A 19,686-nucleotide genomic window follows, 5' to 3' on the forward strand; every position below is an offset into this window, starting at 1 on the left:
GTCTCTTTCTCCCCGTCCGTCTCTTTCTCTTTCTCCCCGTCTCTTTCTCTTTCTCCCCGTCCGTCTCTTTCTCCCCGTCCGTCTCTTTCTCCCCGTCCGTCTCTTTCTCTTTCTCCCCGTCCGTCTCTTTCTCTCCGTCCGTCTCTTTCTCCCCGTCCGTCTCTTTCTCCCCGTCCGTCTCTTTCTCTCCGTCCGTCTCTTTCTCCCCGTCCGTCTCTTTCTCTTTCTCCCCGTCCGTCTCTTTCTCTTTCTCCCCGTCCGTCTCTTTCTCCCCGTCCGTCTCTTTCTCCCCGTCCGTCTCTTTCTCCCCGTCCGTCTCTTTCTCCCCGCCCGTCTCTTTCTCCCCGCCCGTCTCTTTCTCCCCGCCCGTCTATTTCTCCCCGTCCGTCTCTTTCTCCCAGTCCGTCTCTTTCTCCCTGTCCGTCTCTTTCTCCCCGTCCGTCTCTTTCTCTTTCTCCCCGTCCGTCTCTTTCTCCCCGTCCGTCTCTTTCTCCCCGTCCGTCTCTTTCTCCCCGTCCGTCTCTTTCTCTTTCTCCCCGTCCGTCTCTTTCTCCCCGTCCGTCTCTTTCTCCCCGTCCGTCTCTTTCTCCCCGTCCGTCTCTTTCTCTTCGTCCGTCTCTTTCTCTTCGTCCGTCTCTTTCTCTTCGTCCGTCTCTTTCTCTTCGTCCGTCTCTTTCTCTTTCTCCCCGTCCGTCTCTTCCTCTCCGTCTCTTTCTCCCCGTCGGTCTCCTGCTCACTCTGTCCCTCCCTCGGTCGCCACTCTCCCACTGGACCCAGACAGAGAGCAGACCTCTCCTCCTCTCTGTTCACAGTCAGCTCCCCAGCCTTCCTCCTCTCTGTCACAGTCTGCTCCCCAGCCTAGCCAAAGTAGCTGTTCATCCTTACAGGCCTGAGGGAATACTTTCACGATCAGAGACTCTCCCAGAACAGCAAAGGACAAACAGTCAGGGATTCAATGGGTCCAAGATTCCCTTCTAACTAAGCCCTTCCTTAATAATACTGTAGTTCTGTGTGTGTTCATTATGTAACAATGCAGCTGATGTGCCACTAACCGCAACACATCTCCATTTTCATTCTAGATAGTCATTCCTCCAACAAACACCTTGTGTATCCACAAAACATATAGCTCTCTACTCAAGTGCATTCAATCTAGCCAAGGCCTAGTAGTGCTTAGAGATAAACGCTCTCAGCTTATATATCAAATGGTAGACCTATAGGCTACCTGGCTCTCTCCTCTGGCAACAGCCTGATTCATACTGGCACATGCACATGACGTGAACACAGGGACCCATGTGGGTCGCTCTCCAGGCATGCGACCAGACATGACGTGAACACAGAGGCCCATGTGGGTCGCTCTCCAGGCGTGCGACCAGACATGACGTGAACACAGAGGCCCATGTGGGTCGCTCTCCAGGCGTGCGACCAGACATGACGTGAACACAGAGGCCCATGTGGGTCGCTCTCCAGGCGTGCGACCAGACATGAACACAGAGGCCCATGTGGGTCGCTCTCCAGGCGTACGACCAGACGTGTACACAGAGGCCCATGTGGGTCGCTCTCCAGGCGTGCGACCAGACGTGTACACAGAGGCCCATGTGGGTCGCTCTCCAGGCGTACGACCAGACGTGAACACAGAGGCCCATGTGGGTCGCTCTCCAGGCGTGCGTCCAGACATGAACACAGAGGCCCATGTGGGTCGCTCTCCAGGCGTGCGACCAGACATGACGTGTACACAGAGGCCCATGTGGGTCTCTCTCCAGGCGTACGACCAGAAATGAACACAGAGGCCCGTGTGGGTCTCTCTCCAGGCGTACGACCAGACATGAACACAGAGGCCCGTGTGGGTCTCTCTCCAGGCGTGCGACCAGACGTGAACACAGAGGCCCATGTGGGTCTCTCTCCAGGCGTACGACCAGACATGAACACAGAGGCCCGTGTGGGTCTCTCTCCAGGCGTACGACCAGACATGAACACAGAGGCCCGTGTGGGTCTCTCTCCAGGCGTACGACCAGACATGAACACAGAGGCCCGTGTGGGTCTCTCTCCAGGCGTACGACCAGACATGAACACAGAGGCCCGTGTGGGTCTCTCTCCAGGCGTACGACCAGACATGAACACAGAGGCCCGTGTGGGTCTCTCTCCAGGCGTACGACCAGACATGAACACAGAGGCCCATGTGGGTCTCTCTCCAGGCGTGCGACCAGACATGAACACAGAGGCCCATGTGGGTCTCTCTCCAGGCGTACGACCAGAAATGAACACAGAGGCCCGTGTGGGTCGCTCTCCAGGCGTACGACCAGACATGAACACAGAGGCCCGTGTGGGTCTCTCTCCAGGCGTACGACCAGGTCTCTCTACAACATCATATTCAGAGTATTATTTGAGTATTTTTTTTTATGTTCAATAATATTCTTATTTTTTCTCCTCACGTAGCATCAATTAAGCATCGGCACAATATAACAGAACCACGGTAGTCACTCCGTCACATTTAAGACCCGAGAAAACTGAATTTAAGACATTTTGAGCCTAAGGACCCACGGACACCCTGAAAACCATGAGAACACCATCGTGAGAGTCTCATCTTTTCATAGAGTTTGTAGACGAAAACAATTGGGGACGCTACAAATGTTTTCCTGAGAAAAATCAAATTTTCTGGATGTCTCGTGTCTGACAAACACCGCTGTAGCTCGGCCGCCTCCCACCGCAGAGGCGGAGGGTCGTCATTGGTGGATGCTGTGGATTGAGAGACAGCCCATACAACAACAACAACAAAACCACTTAACACACAGACAGATTTTCATTGGTGGATGCTGTGGATTGAGAGACAGCCCATACAACAACAACAACAAAACCACTTAACACACAAACAGATTTTTGTATTGTGCTAATTAGATTTCCCCAGGGGCGTAGACATCGACTATACGGGGGTAAAAAAATAATAACCTATAGGATTAAAAATACCAGAGTTTGGCGCAGGTACAGCCGACTAGCGCTAGCTAACAACACAAAATGGATACACGAGAGTCAAAGTATCGATATAATATCTTACTAAATAATATTGTGATATCTAACTATAGACCCCCCCCCCTTCATAACTTTGTAACTTGACCAGTTAGTGACAACCAGGGTGAACTACTGCAGCTTGGCCAGTTAGTGACAACCAGGGTGAACTCCTGCAGCTTGGCCAGTTAGTGACAACCAGGGTGAACTACTGCAGCTTGGCCAGTTAGTGACAACCAGGGTGAACTCCTGCAGCTTGGCCAGTTAGTGACAACCAGGGTGAACTAATGCAGCTTGGCCAGTTAGTGACAACCAGGGTGAACTACTGCAGCTTGGCCAGTTAGTGACAACCAGGGTGAACTACTGCAGCTTGGCCAGTTAGTGACAACCAGGGTGAACTCCTGCAGCTTGGCCAGTTAGAGACAACCAGGGTGAACTCCTGCAGCTTGGCCAGTTAGAGACAACCAGGGTGAACTCCTGCAGCTTGGCCAGTTAGAGACAACCAGGGTGAACTCCTGCAGCTTGACCAGTTAGTGATCTTGTGTCTGTAATGTCCATTCACAGACAGGAAGACTTTATGTACAGTAAACACTAACTCAGATCCTATAATAGCCACTCACTCACCTGCACAAGCATTAAGGAACAGCCAGTCAGTTTTCCTCATCCTGTTCTTAATCTGTTTGGTCTTCTTGAAATCAATGTTCTCCGGGCGGCGATGCTGCTCCTCTTCGCTGCCCATCGCCCCGGCCGCCAGCTCAATCCTCTGGAAGTCCATCTTTACCTCCGCCTCCTTCTTAGAGGTGGGTGGAGAAGTCATCCTCTGTCCCAGTCCCTGTCTCTGTCCCCCGCTCAGCCCTCTACTGCAGCTCCCCCCACTCCCTCTCCACCTGGCCCCGTCTCTGTCCTGTTCATTGATGATTGAGGATGTGGAGGAGGGAGACTCCTCGGACTGCCCAGCCAGCTCTATAGGAATAGCCTCCCGGTTGTTAGGTTGAGGCTGTGGGTGGTCGCAGACAATGCACTTCCGGGTCTTGGGATAGTTCTGGTAAGTACAGGCCGTGCAAGTCCAGTGCTGCCCACTGCTACTGCCGCCACCACCACCACCACCTCGGGTGTTGAGTCTGTTGAGTCTGTTCCGGTCGTTGTACTCCTCTGTACAAGGGTCCATGGGGGGAGGGGCTGGGCGGTGGCCCACATTGGAGCCTGATGTCTGGGGGGCCTCTGTGGGGCTGCATGGGGTCCTCTGGTGGCGCTGACACAGACACTGGGTACAGCGGATGGCACGGGGCCAGTTCAAGTAGGTGCACATCTGACAGGACCATTTGGAGCTATTCTCAGCCATGCTGGGGGGCTTGACACGGGGCCTGGCACTGGAGTCTGGGTAGATGAGGAGGCTACCACAGCTTCCCTCGGGGCTTGGAGGGTCCTGCCAGCCACAACTAGGCTCCGTACTAAGACTGCTGGGGCTGCTATTGTAGGTCTCCTTTGTGATTATGGGACTGCTGGGGCACTGTGCACGACACATGGTGCACTTCACAGCGGACGGACAGTTCTCATAGGTGCAGTAGTCGCAGGCCCACTTCACTCCCACCTCGGTCATCACGGACGAGGTAGAAAGAAAACGGTTCTGATCCCGTTACCAAGGGGATCAGTATGGCACTGTCTGCGGAGACATAAATGCACAGAAATGTAAGGGATACTTTAGCAAAAAATGGTTTGCATACCATAAAAAAAGATATATAAAATAACAAATATGGATAGGGTAAACCTTTTTAGCTGAACAGACAATAAGATAATAATACTAAGTGTTTGGAAAGACGACACATTTATCTGCATTTCATTCCGTTTTTTTTTAAAGCTTACCGAGGACAATTTCATGTTCCGTACACTCCCAACTCAGGACATACTGTCTAGCTAGTAGCTAAGGGGCCCACCACAGACTTCAGTACCTGGACTAAACACTGTAGCTTTGCCAAGCAACTCAAACCCCCCCCACCACCATTAACGTTAGCTAGCGCGAAATGCTAACTAGTTCGCTTTTTGTTACGGAGACACCACCTGTCGGGGTTTGAAACACGGACAGCCATGTTGTTGTTGTTTTACCGTCTGTGTCGGGGGTGAAATATTGAAATAAACACCCCCCTCAACGTCCCCCGTTTTGAAAAAGAATATTGTTCGATGTTAACTAACTAGTTAGCTACGCTAGCTAGTTAGCGGACGGTTAGCTTGCTAGCTAGCTTTGCCAATCTATTAACATTAGCTAACGTTAGCTACTAGCTAGCTAATCCTATTATACTCAATAATGAACAACATTGTCTTTTGTCGTCGATCAATTGATCGTTGTCATTAGCTACTAAAACTATAGTCACCTAGTTACCTAGCTACCTAACTCATTGATGAATCGTATCTTTCCCTGTGTACTTTTCCTCCTCCTTGGTCCAGACAACATAACAAACCTGAATCGTTCAGTCCTGCCTTTCTAGTCCGTTCTTCCAGTGGATTTCTTTACCCTCCTTTTTCTCTCTCACATGTTTATCTTTGCCCACTGTAAACTATATGGGAGAAAAATAAATAAAAAGGGGACTGTGTTATAGTGTAAAGCTCCCTTCCGTTTCGCTCTTTATATCATGTTGTGAATCCGGACTCCATGGTTAGTGGGGATGAATCGTTCGCGAACAACAACGATCGGTTCTTTTTTTGTTGTTGTGAACGGATCCTTTTTTGATGAACGACGGGAACCGAATTGCATTTGTGAAAGGTCGGTTCATTTGACTCTCTCATTTGCTTACTGTTACGACGATTTTTAACTGCAGATAAATTATACCAAAAAAAGTATCTGAAGATAGTAATTCTTCACCACAAGAACAATCGTTTGTGAGGATACTCATTCTGTTCCACACCACACGCATTTTTTTTGCAGTGCTTGTTTCTCCATTTATTTTGCAGGGCATCTACATCATTTGGTCAGGTGAAATGTATTTGAAGTCATATGTCAGGATCTGACATGACGTCGGGCAACTTTTTGGGCTTTACATTGAAGATTTGTACTTTTTTTTAACGGTTTTAGGTAGCTTCATTTTTAAGCACTATACCTACTGAACGAAGTGCCGTTTATGAGCCAAATGAACGGTAATTTTAGCTGAACGTAGCCAAATGAACCGCATCTCGGAAAAGACCCCTAGGTAATATCACAATTGCAATTCCTTTGGAGAGTCTCAATAGCATTCTCCTTGTAATCCACTCTCTCCTCGCCTCCTTCTCAAAACCCATTGGAGGACAAGGTCAGAGGGGCGGGACGTCTGGTTTTGTCATCCAATGGGTTTCGAGAAGGGGGTGAGAAGTGAAGGTCCCGTGTGCAGTTGGTAGAGCATGGCGTTTGAAACCTCAGGGTTGTGGGTTCAATTCCCACGGGGCCCAGTACGAAAAAATAAAAATGAAAATGTATCCACTCACTACTGTAAGTCGCTCGGGAAAAGAGCGTCTGCTAACTGACATAAATGTAGAAGAGAGAGGACGCGAGGATCAAGCAATTGATGTTCTCCCCTTGCGTCATTTCTCCTCGCCTCCTCAAAAACCATTGGCTGAGAAGCTCAGAGGTCTCTCCTCTCCGAATGCCTAGGCCATAAGAAAAAATCGCCTGTGTTTTTATTGGCTGCGACGAAGATAGAGGGGAAAGACGTTTTAATCTGACGGAAGGAGTAGTATCACAGATACTTTGGTAGTACGTAGATATTTTGAGGATGTTTTTCACCTTTCCCCCAGTCCCCATTCTGCGTTAAAGTGTTTGTTTTCACCCCACCAGGTAGGTGGCGGCAATACACCTTTTTGGGTTGTAGTCAGGCAGAGATGAAGAAGAAGATTGAGGGGGGGGGGAAATGCAAAGATCATATAAGATAGTTAAGTGACCGCTCTAACGATGGAAATACATGTCCTCAAAGAAGGAAGGAAGGAAGGCAGGCAGGAGGCGAGATCAGGTGGGACGATTCTAGCCAATGAGAGTGCAGATACACAAAGGTGTGTAAAGTAATTAAGTAAATCAACTTTAAAGTAGTACTTAAGTATTTTGGGGGTGTATCTGTAATTGACTTTACTATTTATATTTTTTTACGACTTTTACTTTCACTCCACTACATTCCTAATGAAAATAATGTACTTTTTACTCCATACATTTTCCCTGACACTTAAAAAGTACTTGTTACATTTTGAATGCTCAGGCAGGACAGCAATATGGTCCAATTCACACACCTATCAATATAACATTCTCGCTTCGCCACTTCCTCTCTGGGAAATGTCCATATTCTTGCAAGTTACATTTTTTCTAAAAGAACCACTGTGACACTTCAAAATGCTCAGCTGTTTAGCTAAAATAACCACTGTGACACGTCAAAATGCTCAGCTGTTTAGCTAAAAAAATATATATATATATATATATAAACAGTACCAGTCCAAAGTTTGGACACACCTACTCATTCAAAAAATAATCTTTATTTTTTAAATATTTTCTACATTGTAAAATAATTGTGAAGACATCAAAACTATGAAATAACACATATGGAATCATGTAGTAACCAAAAAAAGTGTTAATCAAATCAAAATATATTTTTTATTTGAGATTCTTCAATGTAGCCACCCCTTTGTCTTGATGCCAGCTTTGCACACTCTTGGCATTCTCTCAACTAGCTTCAGGAGGTAAGGAGGTAATCACCTGGAATGCATTTCAATTAACAGGTGTGCCTTGTTAAACGTTCATTTGTGGACTTTCTTTCCTTCTTAACGCATTTGAGCCAATCAGTTGTGTTGTGACAAGGTAGGGGTGGTATACAGAAGATAGCCCTATTTGGTAAAAGACCAAGTCCATATTATGGCAAGAACAGCTCAAATAAGCAAAGAGAAACAGTCCATCATTACTTTAAGGCATGAAGGTCAGTCAATCCGGAAAATTTCAAGAACTTTGAAAGTTTCTTCAAGTGCACTCGCAAAAACCATGAAGTGCTGTGATGAAACTGACTCTCATGAAGACCGCCACAGGAAAGGAAGACCTAGAGTTACCTCTGCCGTGGAGGATAAATTCATTAGAGTTACCAGCCTCTGTAATTGCAGCCCAAATAAATGCTAGTAACAGACACATCTCAACGTCAACTGTTCAGAGGAGACTGCATGAATCAGGCCTTCATGGTCCAATTGCTGCAAAGAAACCACTACTATATAGGAGACCAATCAGAAGAAGAGACTTGCTTGGGCCAAGAAACACAAGCAATGAACATTAGACCGGTGGAAATCTGTCTTTTCGTCTGATGAGTCCAAATGTGAGATTTTTTGTTCCAACCGCCGTGTCTTTGTGAGACACAGAGTAGGTGAACGGATGATCTCTGCATGTGTGGTTCCCACCGTGAAGCATGGAGGAGGAGGTGTGATGGTGTGGGGGTGCTATGCTGGTGACACTGTCTGTGATTTATTTTGAATTCAAGGCACACTTAACCAGCATGGCTACTACAGCATTCTGCAGCGGGTGGAAAATACAGAGCAAAGGGGTTGGTAATGTTCTCTAGTTGCGCCGTGATTGGCTCAGTGTTCTGTCACTCATGGGGACACTACGTCACCGCCAAATCCACAGGGAGAGCTCAAAAATTCAAGCCCCTTTGGTACTGCTGAGTTACATTAGAGGTGCCCATCCAAGAAGGCTCAAGGTCATTGGCCACAGATAAAATGATGTCAAATCATGTTATATCTACCGCAGCTTTGATTGGACTGATCATGTCAACATCATACTTTCAAAATCTTAGCTAGCAGCCATCATCATGAATCAAGTCAACTATCTACTGGCACATCCTTTTCAATCCTTGTCATATGAAGAGAAATAAGAAATTATAGGCATTTCGGTGCTCATCGTGCATTGGACATAAACATTACACAAGTTGGAAATCGCAAATTCAACAAGGTTTTGAAGGAATCAGTGACTAACTGCAAGCATTGCAAAGCAATCACTAGCCTGCTATTCAGTGGAGTGGCTGTCTTGTCTCAATTCTGGGATTAAGGGTCTCTTTTCCAAGCTGAAAATGATAAAAAATTCAACATTGGCCATGCTGTTATTGAAGCATGATTTATGTCACACCCAATACAACTTCACTCGGACCTGCAAAATCTGACTTCAGTGAGTTCAAGACAACTGGGAACTCGTGAAGAAACTCCATCATATGAAGAGAAAGTCTAGATAAAACCTAATCGGTGCTCATCGGACATTGGACATGAACATTACACAACAAGTTGGAAATCTCAAATTCAACATTGAGTGGTTTGGAAGGAATCCGTGGCTAACTGCAAGCGTTACAAAGCAATCACTAGCCTGCTATTCAGTGGAGAGGGTGTGTGGTCTACGTCTGGGTTTAAGAGTCTCTTTTCCAATCTTAAAAGGATAAACATTCACGTGCAACACCCATGGGCCAGAAAAGGTTGACTACATTGGCCACGCTGTCAATCCAGTTTGACTTCTGACGCATTCAAAACAATTGGAAACTCGGAACTGGGAAATCTCAGACTTTAGTGAGTTCAAGACAACTGGGAACTCTGAAAAAAAAACACGCTCCCACTGTGAAAATACGTTGTGAACGGTCATTCAAATCGGAATTCCAAGTCGAGAACTCGAGCCTCCTTCTAGAACTCCAACCTGAAGATCACTGACGTCATAATAGAGTTCCCAGTTGTCTTGAAAGCACTATAAATCCAGAGAATGCCAGACTTCGATGACAAGGTGCGATGGCAAAAAGAAGGGCCGCCGCGACCACCTTCCTGTAAAAGTGAACACAGCACAACAATTGGAGGATTGGAGGAATGAGGGAGAGTGTGAAGAGAGGAGATGAGGAACAAGAGATGAGAGGAGAAGAGGAATGAGGGAGAGTGTGAAGAGAGGAGATGAGGAACAAGAGATGAGAGGAGAAGAGGAATGAGGGAGAGTGTGAAGAGAGGAGATGAGGAACAAGAGATGAGAGGAGAAGAGGAACGAGGGGTGAGAGTGAGGAGAGGAGAGGAGAAGAAATGTGAGAGTGAATACAGACAGATGCCCTGTCCAAAATCAGTCCATTGAAGGGTGAAAGGGCTGTTTTAAAGGGCATAAAACCTTGACGGCTTTGTGGATTAATTAGTACAATGGTTTTGGTTCAGTTTCAACTAAACATTTTATCTTTCTCCCTCTGCTTTCCCAGGAAACACGTCACATGACTAGACTAGGGACCTGCATGCTCCAAGAATGGGGTAGAGCTCTAGGGCTGTTTTGGGAGGAAGTGGTGGTCGAGATCCTACCCAAATAGATCTGCAGGCGTTGCATTGCATCAACCAATGGTTGCGTGCCACCTCATTGACTGTGCAGTCGGGCATCAGATTACTATATTAGAGTATATGATCTGGTTACTGGTCAGCTGATATGTAACATACCTATCTAGGAGCTGTAAGATCTGATCACTGGTCAGCTGATATGTAACATACCTATTCAGGAGCTGTTGGTTGATGCATGCAACGTCTGAGCAGGGGAACGCATAGAGACCCTGAGAGAGGACTGCTCTGAGCAGGGACGGACTGGGAATGAAAAATGGCCCTGGACTTTTTGACTCAGACCGGTCGTAGGTTTTGTTTCCGTCATTAAATCCTTGCGCAAGACATGGTCTACATTGGTGGTTAGTCTCCAGTTTGTTAATGCTAAGTACTAACTAGTCAGTTATCATAACCATTCATGCATAACAATGAGTTCAACGTTTGAATAATTTGTTATTTTTATATACATCCAGATGTATACATCCAGATGTCACCACGAAACAGAGATGGGAAGCTGGGGGCCCCAGCGGAAGTTAGAACGGACTGGACCAAATCTCATTGGCTGGGAGAGAGACTGACAGATGTAATGCCCAACGGCAGCGACACTCGCCTGGCCCAGTCAGACACACAGTGATTGGTTCTTTTTATTTAAGCGGGGGTTATTTATATTTAGCATTGTATCAGCATTAATTGTCAAACTGGATCCTATATAAAGTATTTTTATTTTCGGTGACACACACGCCAGCCTACCATCATAACAAGATGGCAGCCTCCTTGAGCCGGTTACACCACATTTCACTTCACGTTACAAACGTGGATAAAATAGCGTATGAACTTGTTTCTAAATTTAAGTTTAATTTATTTGTTGCGAGGTTGACGGAGAAGTCAAAACAGTTGGCTTTCAGGAAAGGAGCGGCAGTTTTCGTCGTCAATGAAAGACCATTGAATGGAGTAACACTATCGAGCAAGAGAGGTATTTCTCCTTCAGAATCGGAACCGGGATGGACGAACAACATTCAAACCGGGATAAAGAACGACAAGGATCCGAAATGTCTCTACGATGTCAACCCACACTATTCCGTCGACACCGCGTCTAACGTCTGTTTCGAAGTAGAAGACGTGGAAAGGTCATTCAAGTCCCTTCGCAACCTTGGCTGCGATTTCTTGGTGCCTCCGACAGAGGTGTGTGACGAGAAAGGGATTGTCACCTATTCAGTCGTCAAATCAATCATGGGAAATGTGAACCACACGCTCATTGACACGAGTAAATACAAGGGGAGTTTCTTACCTGGGTTTCAGGATGTTGAAAACGTAACGGAAAACGGCACACCGTTGTCTAATAGTACGGAGTCTTCCTGTCCAGTCACTCATTTTGATCACATCACCTATGTTTGTCCGAAACGGTGCACACCGCAAGTGATGAGCTGGTATGAGAGGCACTTTGGCTTCCACAGGTTCTTCATTAACAGGTTAAGTGGCTTTTTATTTATTTTTATGTAATGATTCTGCAATTTGAAAATAATGAATTGTTAGATGATGATGATTATTGATCATGTGATATGAAAGTTATTGTGAGTATAGAATTATTTTTTTTTGCTTGGGTTGGACACCAGACCTGTTAGTGCTGTCACGCCACTCTGTGTCATAAGCCAAACATGTGGAATGATAGCACAAACTGGGTTTGGTACCCAGGCTACGCTATAAGGATAAACCCTATAATTAGGCATTTTTAATACTAATTAAATAGCATGTCTATGGGATTAACAATGAAGACAAATAGATGCTCTTTCTGTAAGTGTTTTTTTCCCCCATCTTTTTACAAATGTCCCACCTGGGACAATAAATAAATGTACTCTGTCTGTTTCCCTTAGTAATGAGGATGTAGACGAGGGCTATGTTCTGAACACGGAGGGCATTGGACTGCGTCTCACAGCCATGGAGTACTGGAAATGCAGCCAGACCGGAATCAAGCTTCCCTTCACAGATGACCAACAACCGGACTGCAAGTTTGTCATCGCGGAGTCGCTGCCTGACCAAGGTCGTCACTTTCAGAGTTATACCGCTAATTTCTTAAAATGTTTTTTTTTTCCCGTGCTTCCTCAAATCCTCTCTCTTCCTCTTTCTCACCTGTTTTGGAAGAAAAGGTCAAAGGTCCCTCATCTTTTAATAGGATTTGAGGAGGTTAGGAGTAGAGGTTGACACGGGAATGAACATTCAGTCCTGTCAACAACAAAAAATGTCCCCCTGTACTGTTCTGATCCGGCAACAGTTCTATAACCCCAGAACTGTCCTGTCCCTTCCTGATAAAAGTCCGTCCGGTCCCTTCCTGATAAAAGTCCGTCCGGTCCCGTGCGCAGAAATATGTAGGTTATTATGTTTAAGAACTATTACAAATAATATAATATTGCGACTGTGATATGTGGTTGTATTGTCTAATTGTAGTTAAATGTTCTGACTGTAGGTGTAACAGTTTTCGCTTCCGTCCCACTCGTCGTCCCTACCTGGACTCGAACCAGGGACCCTCTGCACACATCGACAACTGACACCCACAAAGCATCGTTACCTGTCGCGCCACAAAGTCCGCGGCCCTTGCCGAGCAAAGGGGAAACGACTACTTCAAGGTCTCTCAGAGCGAGTGATGTCACAGATTGAAACGCTATATATATATATATATATATATATATATATTAGCTTTATTTAACCAGGCAAGTCAGTTAAGAACAAATTCTTATTTTCAATGACGGCCTAGGAACAGTGGGTTAACTGCCTGTTCAGGGGCAGAACGACAGATTTGTACCTTGTCAGCTCAGGGGATTTGAACTTGAAACCTTCCGGTTACTAGTCCAACGCTCTAACCACTAGGCTACCTTGCTATTAGCGCCGCACCACCGCTAACTAGCTAGCCGTTTCACCTCGGTTACACAGGCCTATATCTCTCTGGATGAGAAGGTATTCTAAAGGACTTAAATAGATGGCTGGAGGATGAGGACAGCGCCCCCTGCAGGATGATCTGTTCACTACTAGTGTAAATCTGTGGCCTACACCCTGAGCACTGCGCACATGTTAACATTTTCAACAGATTAACATTTACAACGTCAACCTAAATAAATACAAGAACACCTAAAGTGGCAGCACAAGTCAATCTATTTTTGTTTCATTTGGGCTTGATGGTAAAGTAGTTGGGGGGTTTAGCTATGCTGCTTCAGGCTGCTTGGGCTTGATGGTAAGGTTGTTGGGGGGTTTAGCTATGCTGCTTCAGGCTGCTTGGGCTTGATGGTAAGGTTGTTGGGGGGTTTAGCTATGCTGCTTCAGGCTGCTTGGGCTTGATGGTAAGGTTGTTGGGGGGTTTAGCTATGCTGCTTCAGGCTGCTTGGGCTTGATGGTAAGGTTGTTGGGGGGTTTAGCTATGCTGCTTCAGGCTGCTTGGGCTTGATGGTAAGGTTGTTGGGGGGTTTAGCTATGCTGCTTCAGGCTGCTTGGGCTTGATGGTAAGGTTGTTGGCGGGTTTAGCTATGCTGCTTCAGGCTGCTTGGGCTTGATGGTAAAGTTGTTGGGGGGTTTAGCTATGCTGCTTCAGGCTGCTTGGGCTTGATGGTAAGGTTGTTGGAGGGTTTAGCTATGCTGCTTCAGGCTGCTTGGGCTTGATGGTAAAGTTGTTGGGGGGTTTAGCTATGCTGCTTCAGGCTGCTTGGGCTTGATGGTGAGGTTGTTGGGGGGTTTAGCTATGCTGCTTCAGGCTGCTTGGGCTTGATGGTAAGGTTGTTGGGGGGTTTAGCTATGCTGCTTCAGGCTGCTTGTGCTTGATGGTAAAGTTGTTGGGGGTTTAGCTATGCTGCTTCAGGCTGCTTGTGCTTGATGGTAAAGTTGTTGGGGGGTTTAGCTATGCTGCTTCAGGCTGCTTGGGCTTGATGGTAAGGTTGTTGGGGGGTTTAGCTATGCTGCTTGGGCTTGATGGTAAAGTTGTTGGGGGTTTAGCTATGCTGCTTCAGGCTGCTTGGGCTTGATGGTAAGGTTTTTGGGGGTTTAGCTATGAGGCTGCTTGGGCTTGATGGTAAAGTAGTTGGGGGTTTAGCTATGCTGCTTCAGGCTGCTTGGGCTTGATGGTAAAGTTGTCGGGGGTTTAGCTATGCTGCTTCAGGCTGCTTGGGCTTGATGGTAAAGTTGTCGGGGGTTTAGCTATGCTGCTTCAGGCTGCTTGGGCTTGATGGTAAAGTTGTTAGGGGTTTAGCTATGCTGCTTGGGCTTGATGGTAAAGTTGTCGGGGGTTTAGCTATGCTGCTTCAGGCTGCTTGGGCTTGATGGTAAAGTTGTCGGGGGTTTAGCTATGCTGCTTCAGGCTGCTTGGGCTTGATGGTAAAGTAGTTGGGGGGTTTAGCTATGCTGCTTGGGCTTGATGGTAAGGTTGTTGGGGGGTTTAGCTATGCTGCTTCAGGCTGCTTGGGCTTGATGGTAAGTTTGTCGGGGGTTTAGCTATGCCGTTTGTCCTGCTCTCCTGTTGGTAGACTATTTCATTAAACCTCAGCATTTATTTATTTTTACTAGCCGTGTACTCCGAGTTGTCTTTGACAACAAAGAAACCAATCAAATGTAGCTTAAACGTCGTTCTTTCCTTGGCTGTAATGTTAGTGATGGGTCCTTGGCTGTAATGTTAGTGATGGGTCCTTGGCTGTAATGTTAGTGATGGGTCCTTGGCTGTAATGTTAGTGATGGGTCCTTGGCTGTAATGTTAGTGATGGGTCCTTGGCTGTAATGTTAGTGATGGGTCATTGGCTCTGATGTTAGTGATGGGTCCTTGGCTGTAATGTTAGTGATGGGTCCTTGGCTGTAATGTTAGTGATGGGTCCTTGGCTGTGATGTTAGTGATGGGTCCTTGGCTGTGATGGGTCCTTGGCTGTGATGTTAGTGATGGGTCCTTGGCTGTAATGTTAGTGATGGGACCTTGGCTGTAATGTTAGTGATGGGACCTTGGCTGTAATGTTAGTGATGGGTCCTTGGCTCTGATGTTAGTGATGGGACTTTGGCTGTAATGTTAGTGATGGGTCCTTGGCTCTGATGTTAGTGATGGGTCCTTGCCTGTAATGTTAGTAATGGGTCCTTCGCTGTGATGTTAGTGATGAGTCCTTGGCAGTGATGGGTCCTTGGCAGTGATGGGTCCTTGGCTGTGATGGGTCCTTGGCTGTAATGTTAGTGATGGGTTCTTGACTGTAATGTTAGTGATAGGTCCTTGGCTGTGATGGGTCCTTGGCTGTAATGTTAGTGATGGGTCCTTGGCTGTAATGTTAGTGATGGGTCCTTGGCTGTAATGTTAGTGATGGGTCCTTGGCTGTAATGTTAGTGATGGGTCCTTGGCTGTAATGTTAGTGATGGGACCTTGGCTGTAATGTTAGTGATGGGTCCTTGGCTGTGATGGGTCCTTGGCTGTGATGTTTGTGATGGGTCCTTGGCTGTGATGGGTCCTTGGCTGTAATGTTAGTGATGGGTCCTTGGCTGTGATGTTAGTGATGGGCCCTTGGCTGTGATGTTAGTGATGGGTCCTTGGCTGTGATGTTAGTGATGGGTCCTTGGCTGTAATGTTAGTGATGGGTCCTTGGCTGTAATGTTAGTGATGGGTCATTGGCTCTGATGTTAGTGATGGGTCCTTGGCTGTAATGAATGGTGTCTGTCTCTGTCTGAATGGTGTCTGTCTCTGTCTGAATGGTGTCTGTTTCAGGCAGTAACCAGGTGGACACCTTTCTGGAGCAGCACGGAGGCCCAGGGATCCAGCACATTGGACTGTACACACAGGACATAGTGTCCACAGCACAGACCATGGGCCAGGCAGGAGTCCACTTCTTCTCTCCTCCTCCTGCCTACTACACCGAGGTTTGTCTCACTCGGTCACCTTGGCACCCAATGGCTCATCCCAAAATGGAACCCCTAGAGGATTTGATTGGTATAAGCAATATGGTGAAACTTCCCCTTAGCCAATCAGAGAGCAGATTGTAGCTACTACCATATTGATTGCACCTAATAATTATACATTTATTTAACTTTTTATAGCACTTTTCATAATCTACAATCTCCTTCACCCATGTCCGTCCGTCTCTCGCGTGTCCGTCCGTCCGTCTCACGCGCGTCCGTCCTTCCGTCTCTCACGCGCGTCCGTCCTTCCGTATCTCACGCGCGTCCGTCCTTCCGTCTCTCACGCCGTCCGTCCTTCCGTCTCTCACGCGCGTCCGTCCTTCCGTCCGTCTCTCACGCGCATCCGTCCTTCCGTCCGTCTCTCACGCGCGTCCGTCCTTCCGTCCGTCTCTCACGCGTCCGTCCATCTCTCACGCGTCCGTCCGTCTCTCGTGCGTCCGTCCGTCCGTCTCTCGCGCGTCCGTCCGTCCGTCTCTCACGCGTCCGTTCGTCCGTCCGTCTCTCACGCGCGTCCGTCCGTCTCTCACGCGCGTCCGTCCGTCTCTCGCGCGTCCGTCCGTCCGTCTCTCACGCGCGTCCGTCCGTCTCTCGCGTCCGTCTCTCACGTGCGTCCGTCCGTCCGTCTCTCACGCGTCCGTCCGTCTCTCGCGCGTCCGTCCGTCCTTCCATCTCTCAAGCGTCCGTCCATCTCTCGCGCGTCCGTCCGTCCGTCTCTCACGCGCGTCCGTCCGTCTCTCACGCGCGTCCGTCCGTCGCAGCCGACTGCACAACGGACGACGTAGTTACGTCTACTACCACTGTGCTCGTTGACCCCTGTGTCTGTCCTGTGGCAGGAAGTCGAACGTTACGTCTACTACCACTGTGCTCGTTGACCCCTGTGTCTCTCCTGTGGCAGGAAGTCGAACGTTACGTCTACTACCACTGTGCTCGTTGACCCCCGTGTCTCTCCTGTGGCAGGAAGTCAAACGTTATGTCTACTACCACTGTGCTCGTTGACCCTTGTGTCTGTCCTGTGGCAGGAAGTCGAACGTTATGTCTACTACCACTGTGCTCGTTGACCCCTGTGTCTGTCCTGTGGCAGGAAGTCGAACGTTATGTCTACTACCACTGTGCTCGTTGACCCCTGTGTCTGTCCTGTGGCAGGAAGTCGAACGTTATGTCTACTACCACTGTGTCTGTCCTGTGGCAGGTGGGTAAGCAGCAGGAGATGGAGGACGCAGGTTACGACCCCCAGATGCTGTCTCAGCACAGCATCCTCCTGGACACAGACCTGCGCCAGGTCCAGACTGACCCGTCCTGTCAGACTACGGACACGCAGAAGAAAAGGTACCAGATTCATTAGCCTGTAGGTATCAAATGCTAGTGTTCCTTAAAGACTGTTGTGGGTTTTCAATATAGTACTTTATTTCAGCTCTGGTGAGACCGCAGTATGCCTACTGCTCTGCTTCATCACAGAGTGTAGAGGTCAGAGTGTAGAGGTCAGAGTGTAGAGGTCAGAGTGTAGAGACCGGTCAGTCAGAGTATAAATGTTTTCTAATGATGATCAGAAACCACCTTCAAGGAAGTGAGACACCCAGTGTCCTTTTACTGACTGACTGAGGTCGAAGCTACCCAATATATCGAACCTATGTTTTCCTCTCTTCTCATTCCCTCCAAACAGATACCTGCTCCAGGCGTTCACCAAGCCCATCTTCTCATTCCCTCTAAACAGATACCTGCTTCAGGCGTTCACCAAGCCCATCTTCTCATTCCCTCTAAACAGATACCTGCTCCAGGCGTTCACCAAGCCCATCTTCTCATTCCCTCTAAACAGATACCTGCTTCAGGCGTTCACCAAGCCCATCTTCTCGTTCCCTCTAAACAGATACCTGCTCCAGGCATTCACCAAGCCCATCTTCTCATTCCCTCTAAACAGATACCTGCTCCAGGCGTTCACCCAGCCCATCTTCTCAGAGGACACCTTCTTCCTGGAGCTAATCGAGAGGAGAGGTGCGTCAGGGTTCGGAGAGGGGAACATCCAAGCCCTGTGGAGGTCTGTCCAGGCATACATGGACACAGAGAGGGCAGAGACTGAGGCACAAGGAGAGAACACGACTCACAGAACATAACCCCAGAGCCGAAGCACTGCCACAGCGCGTAACGTTTTACAGCGAACTCTGCAGCGAACTCCTTCCTCCGCTACTCTTTCGTCTGTGTGAGGCTAAAATACACGGAGTTTCCCGGGGAAGCTGTGGAGCGCCGGGGAAGCTGTGGAGCGCCGGGGAAGCTGTGGAGCGCCGGGGAAGCTGTGGCGCACCGGGGAAGCATGATTGAATGATTGTGTTTATGAGTCTGTTATTAAATATGTATGTTTAATGATTTTTCATTAAATCATGTATGACTACAAATGAATTCATGTGGGCAGAATATTATACCTCGGGGCTACAGTTCCAGTCAGAAGTTGAGTTTTCTTTATTTGTACTATTTTCTACGTTGTAGTATAATAGTGAAGACATCACAACTATAAAATAACACATCAAAGTAGCCTCCATTTTCTTTTACAGTTTTCCACACTCTTGGCGTTCACTCAACCAGCTTCATGAGGATCTCTTGTCCAATCGTCTTGAAGGAGGTCTTTGGTGGTGGGAAAACCAGCTAGTTGCTGCTCCCATTCTCATTTCACCTCTTCGCTGCTGTCCTTGCGATGCCTCAGTGAACTTCCAACCGGTGGGTTATAGGGCTGTTACGGTGACCAAATTACCTCCACAACGGCGGTCAAGTTCAATGTGACCGTTAAGCTGATGGTCATTAGTAACTTGCTAACTTTGGTACTCAGCATTCTGTCTCTAATCTCTCTGACATCAATGCAAATGTTGTGGAAAATCTAATCAAACATTAAAGTTCATGTTGCGCAACATTTTTATAGGCTATGCAATTGCGTGAGAACAGAGTGGTGGCCTCTACTAAAAAGAGGAGGATCCCATCAGCTTTCTATAGGCTAGGCCTACTATATTTAGTCCTCAACTTTCCTAATATTAAGCACATTGCTTCTCTTTATAACAGGAGCATTGCCAACCTGGCTGGCATGAAAATGAACCACAGGGAAAAGCGTCCTCCATTCGCTATTTAAGTGCATAGATGACATGCATTTGAATATCTAATTTCACATGATCATGGCTCACATCAACACCATCACGCCGGAAACCCGAGCCCCATTCCAATTCGCATACCGCCACGACAGATCCACACGGATGACGCAATCTCAATCGCACTCGACACTGCCCTTGCTTCAGGTCCCGAGCTACATTTAGATTTGGGTATGTCATTTTAGGCAAAAAATGTAATCCAAAAGGGTACGATCCTTGGGTAAGCACACCTAATACCTGTTGTATTTGGCGCATGTGACAAATAACATTTGATTTGAGAGTGCAGACACAACAGGGACATGTTACAAGGCAAATTAGTCAATATTAACTATATCTGCAAAGTCTTTTAACTTAA

The 19,686-nt window shown here is 47.5% G+C and overlaps 2 protein-coding genes across 4 annotated transcripts in view; one reads left to right on the forward strand and one right to left on the reverse strand.

Annotated features, from left to right (window-relative positions):
- Positions 1-5,733, reverse strand: part of LOC110510773 (ubiquitin thioesterase ZRANB1) — a 51,665-nt gene extending 45,932 nt beyond the window's left edge. Inside the window, exons 1-2 of one of the 2 annotated variants that reach the window (XM_090217816.1) lie at positions 5,457-5,733; positions 3,625-4,663 (exon numbers count right to left, since the gene is read on the reverse strand). In XM_090217816.1, the coding sequence (XP_090073942.1) occupies positions 3,625-4,600 (976 nt within the window). In that variant the 5' untranslated portion in view covers positions 4,601-4,663; positions 5,457-5,733. Of the gene's footprint in view, positions 1-3,624; positions 4,664-4,863 lie in introns of both variants that reach the window. The other variant, XM_090217817.1, reaches the window with a different exon arrangement.
- A 914-nt stretch (positions 5,734-6,647) lies between these two features.
- LOC149972648 (4-hydroxyphenylpyruvate dioxygenase-like protein) lies at positions 6,648-18,593 on the forward strand. 2 transcript variants are annotated; one of them, XM_090217819.1, is made up of 5 exons: positions 6,648-7,014; positions 12,177-12,343; positions 16,016-16,167; positions 17,396-17,532; positions 18,122-18,593. In XM_090217819.1, the coding sequence occupies exons 1-5, from the start codon at positions 6,917-6,919 to the stop codon at positions 18,312-18,314; spliced, it is 747 nt and encodes a 248-aa protein (XP_090073945.1). In that variant the 5' UTR covers positions 6,648-6,916; the 3' UTR covers positions 18,315-18,593. The 2 variants fall into 2 exon arrangements, with proteins under 2 accessions (XP_090073945.1, XP_090073944.1); XM_090217818.1 differs by lacking the exon at positions 6,648-7,014 and adding an exon at positions 10,473-11,774.
- Positions 18,594-19,686: the final 1,093 nt, after the last annotated feature.

The sequence above is a fragment of the Oncorhynchus mykiss genome, chromosome 23 (assembly GCF_057628025.1).
Source record: "Oncorhynchus mykiss isolate SJ-2025 chromosome 23, ASM5762802v1, whole genome shotgun sequence".
NCBI lineage: Eukaryota > Metazoa > Chordata > Actinopteri > Salmoniformes > Salmonidae > Oncorhynchus > Oncorhynchus mykiss.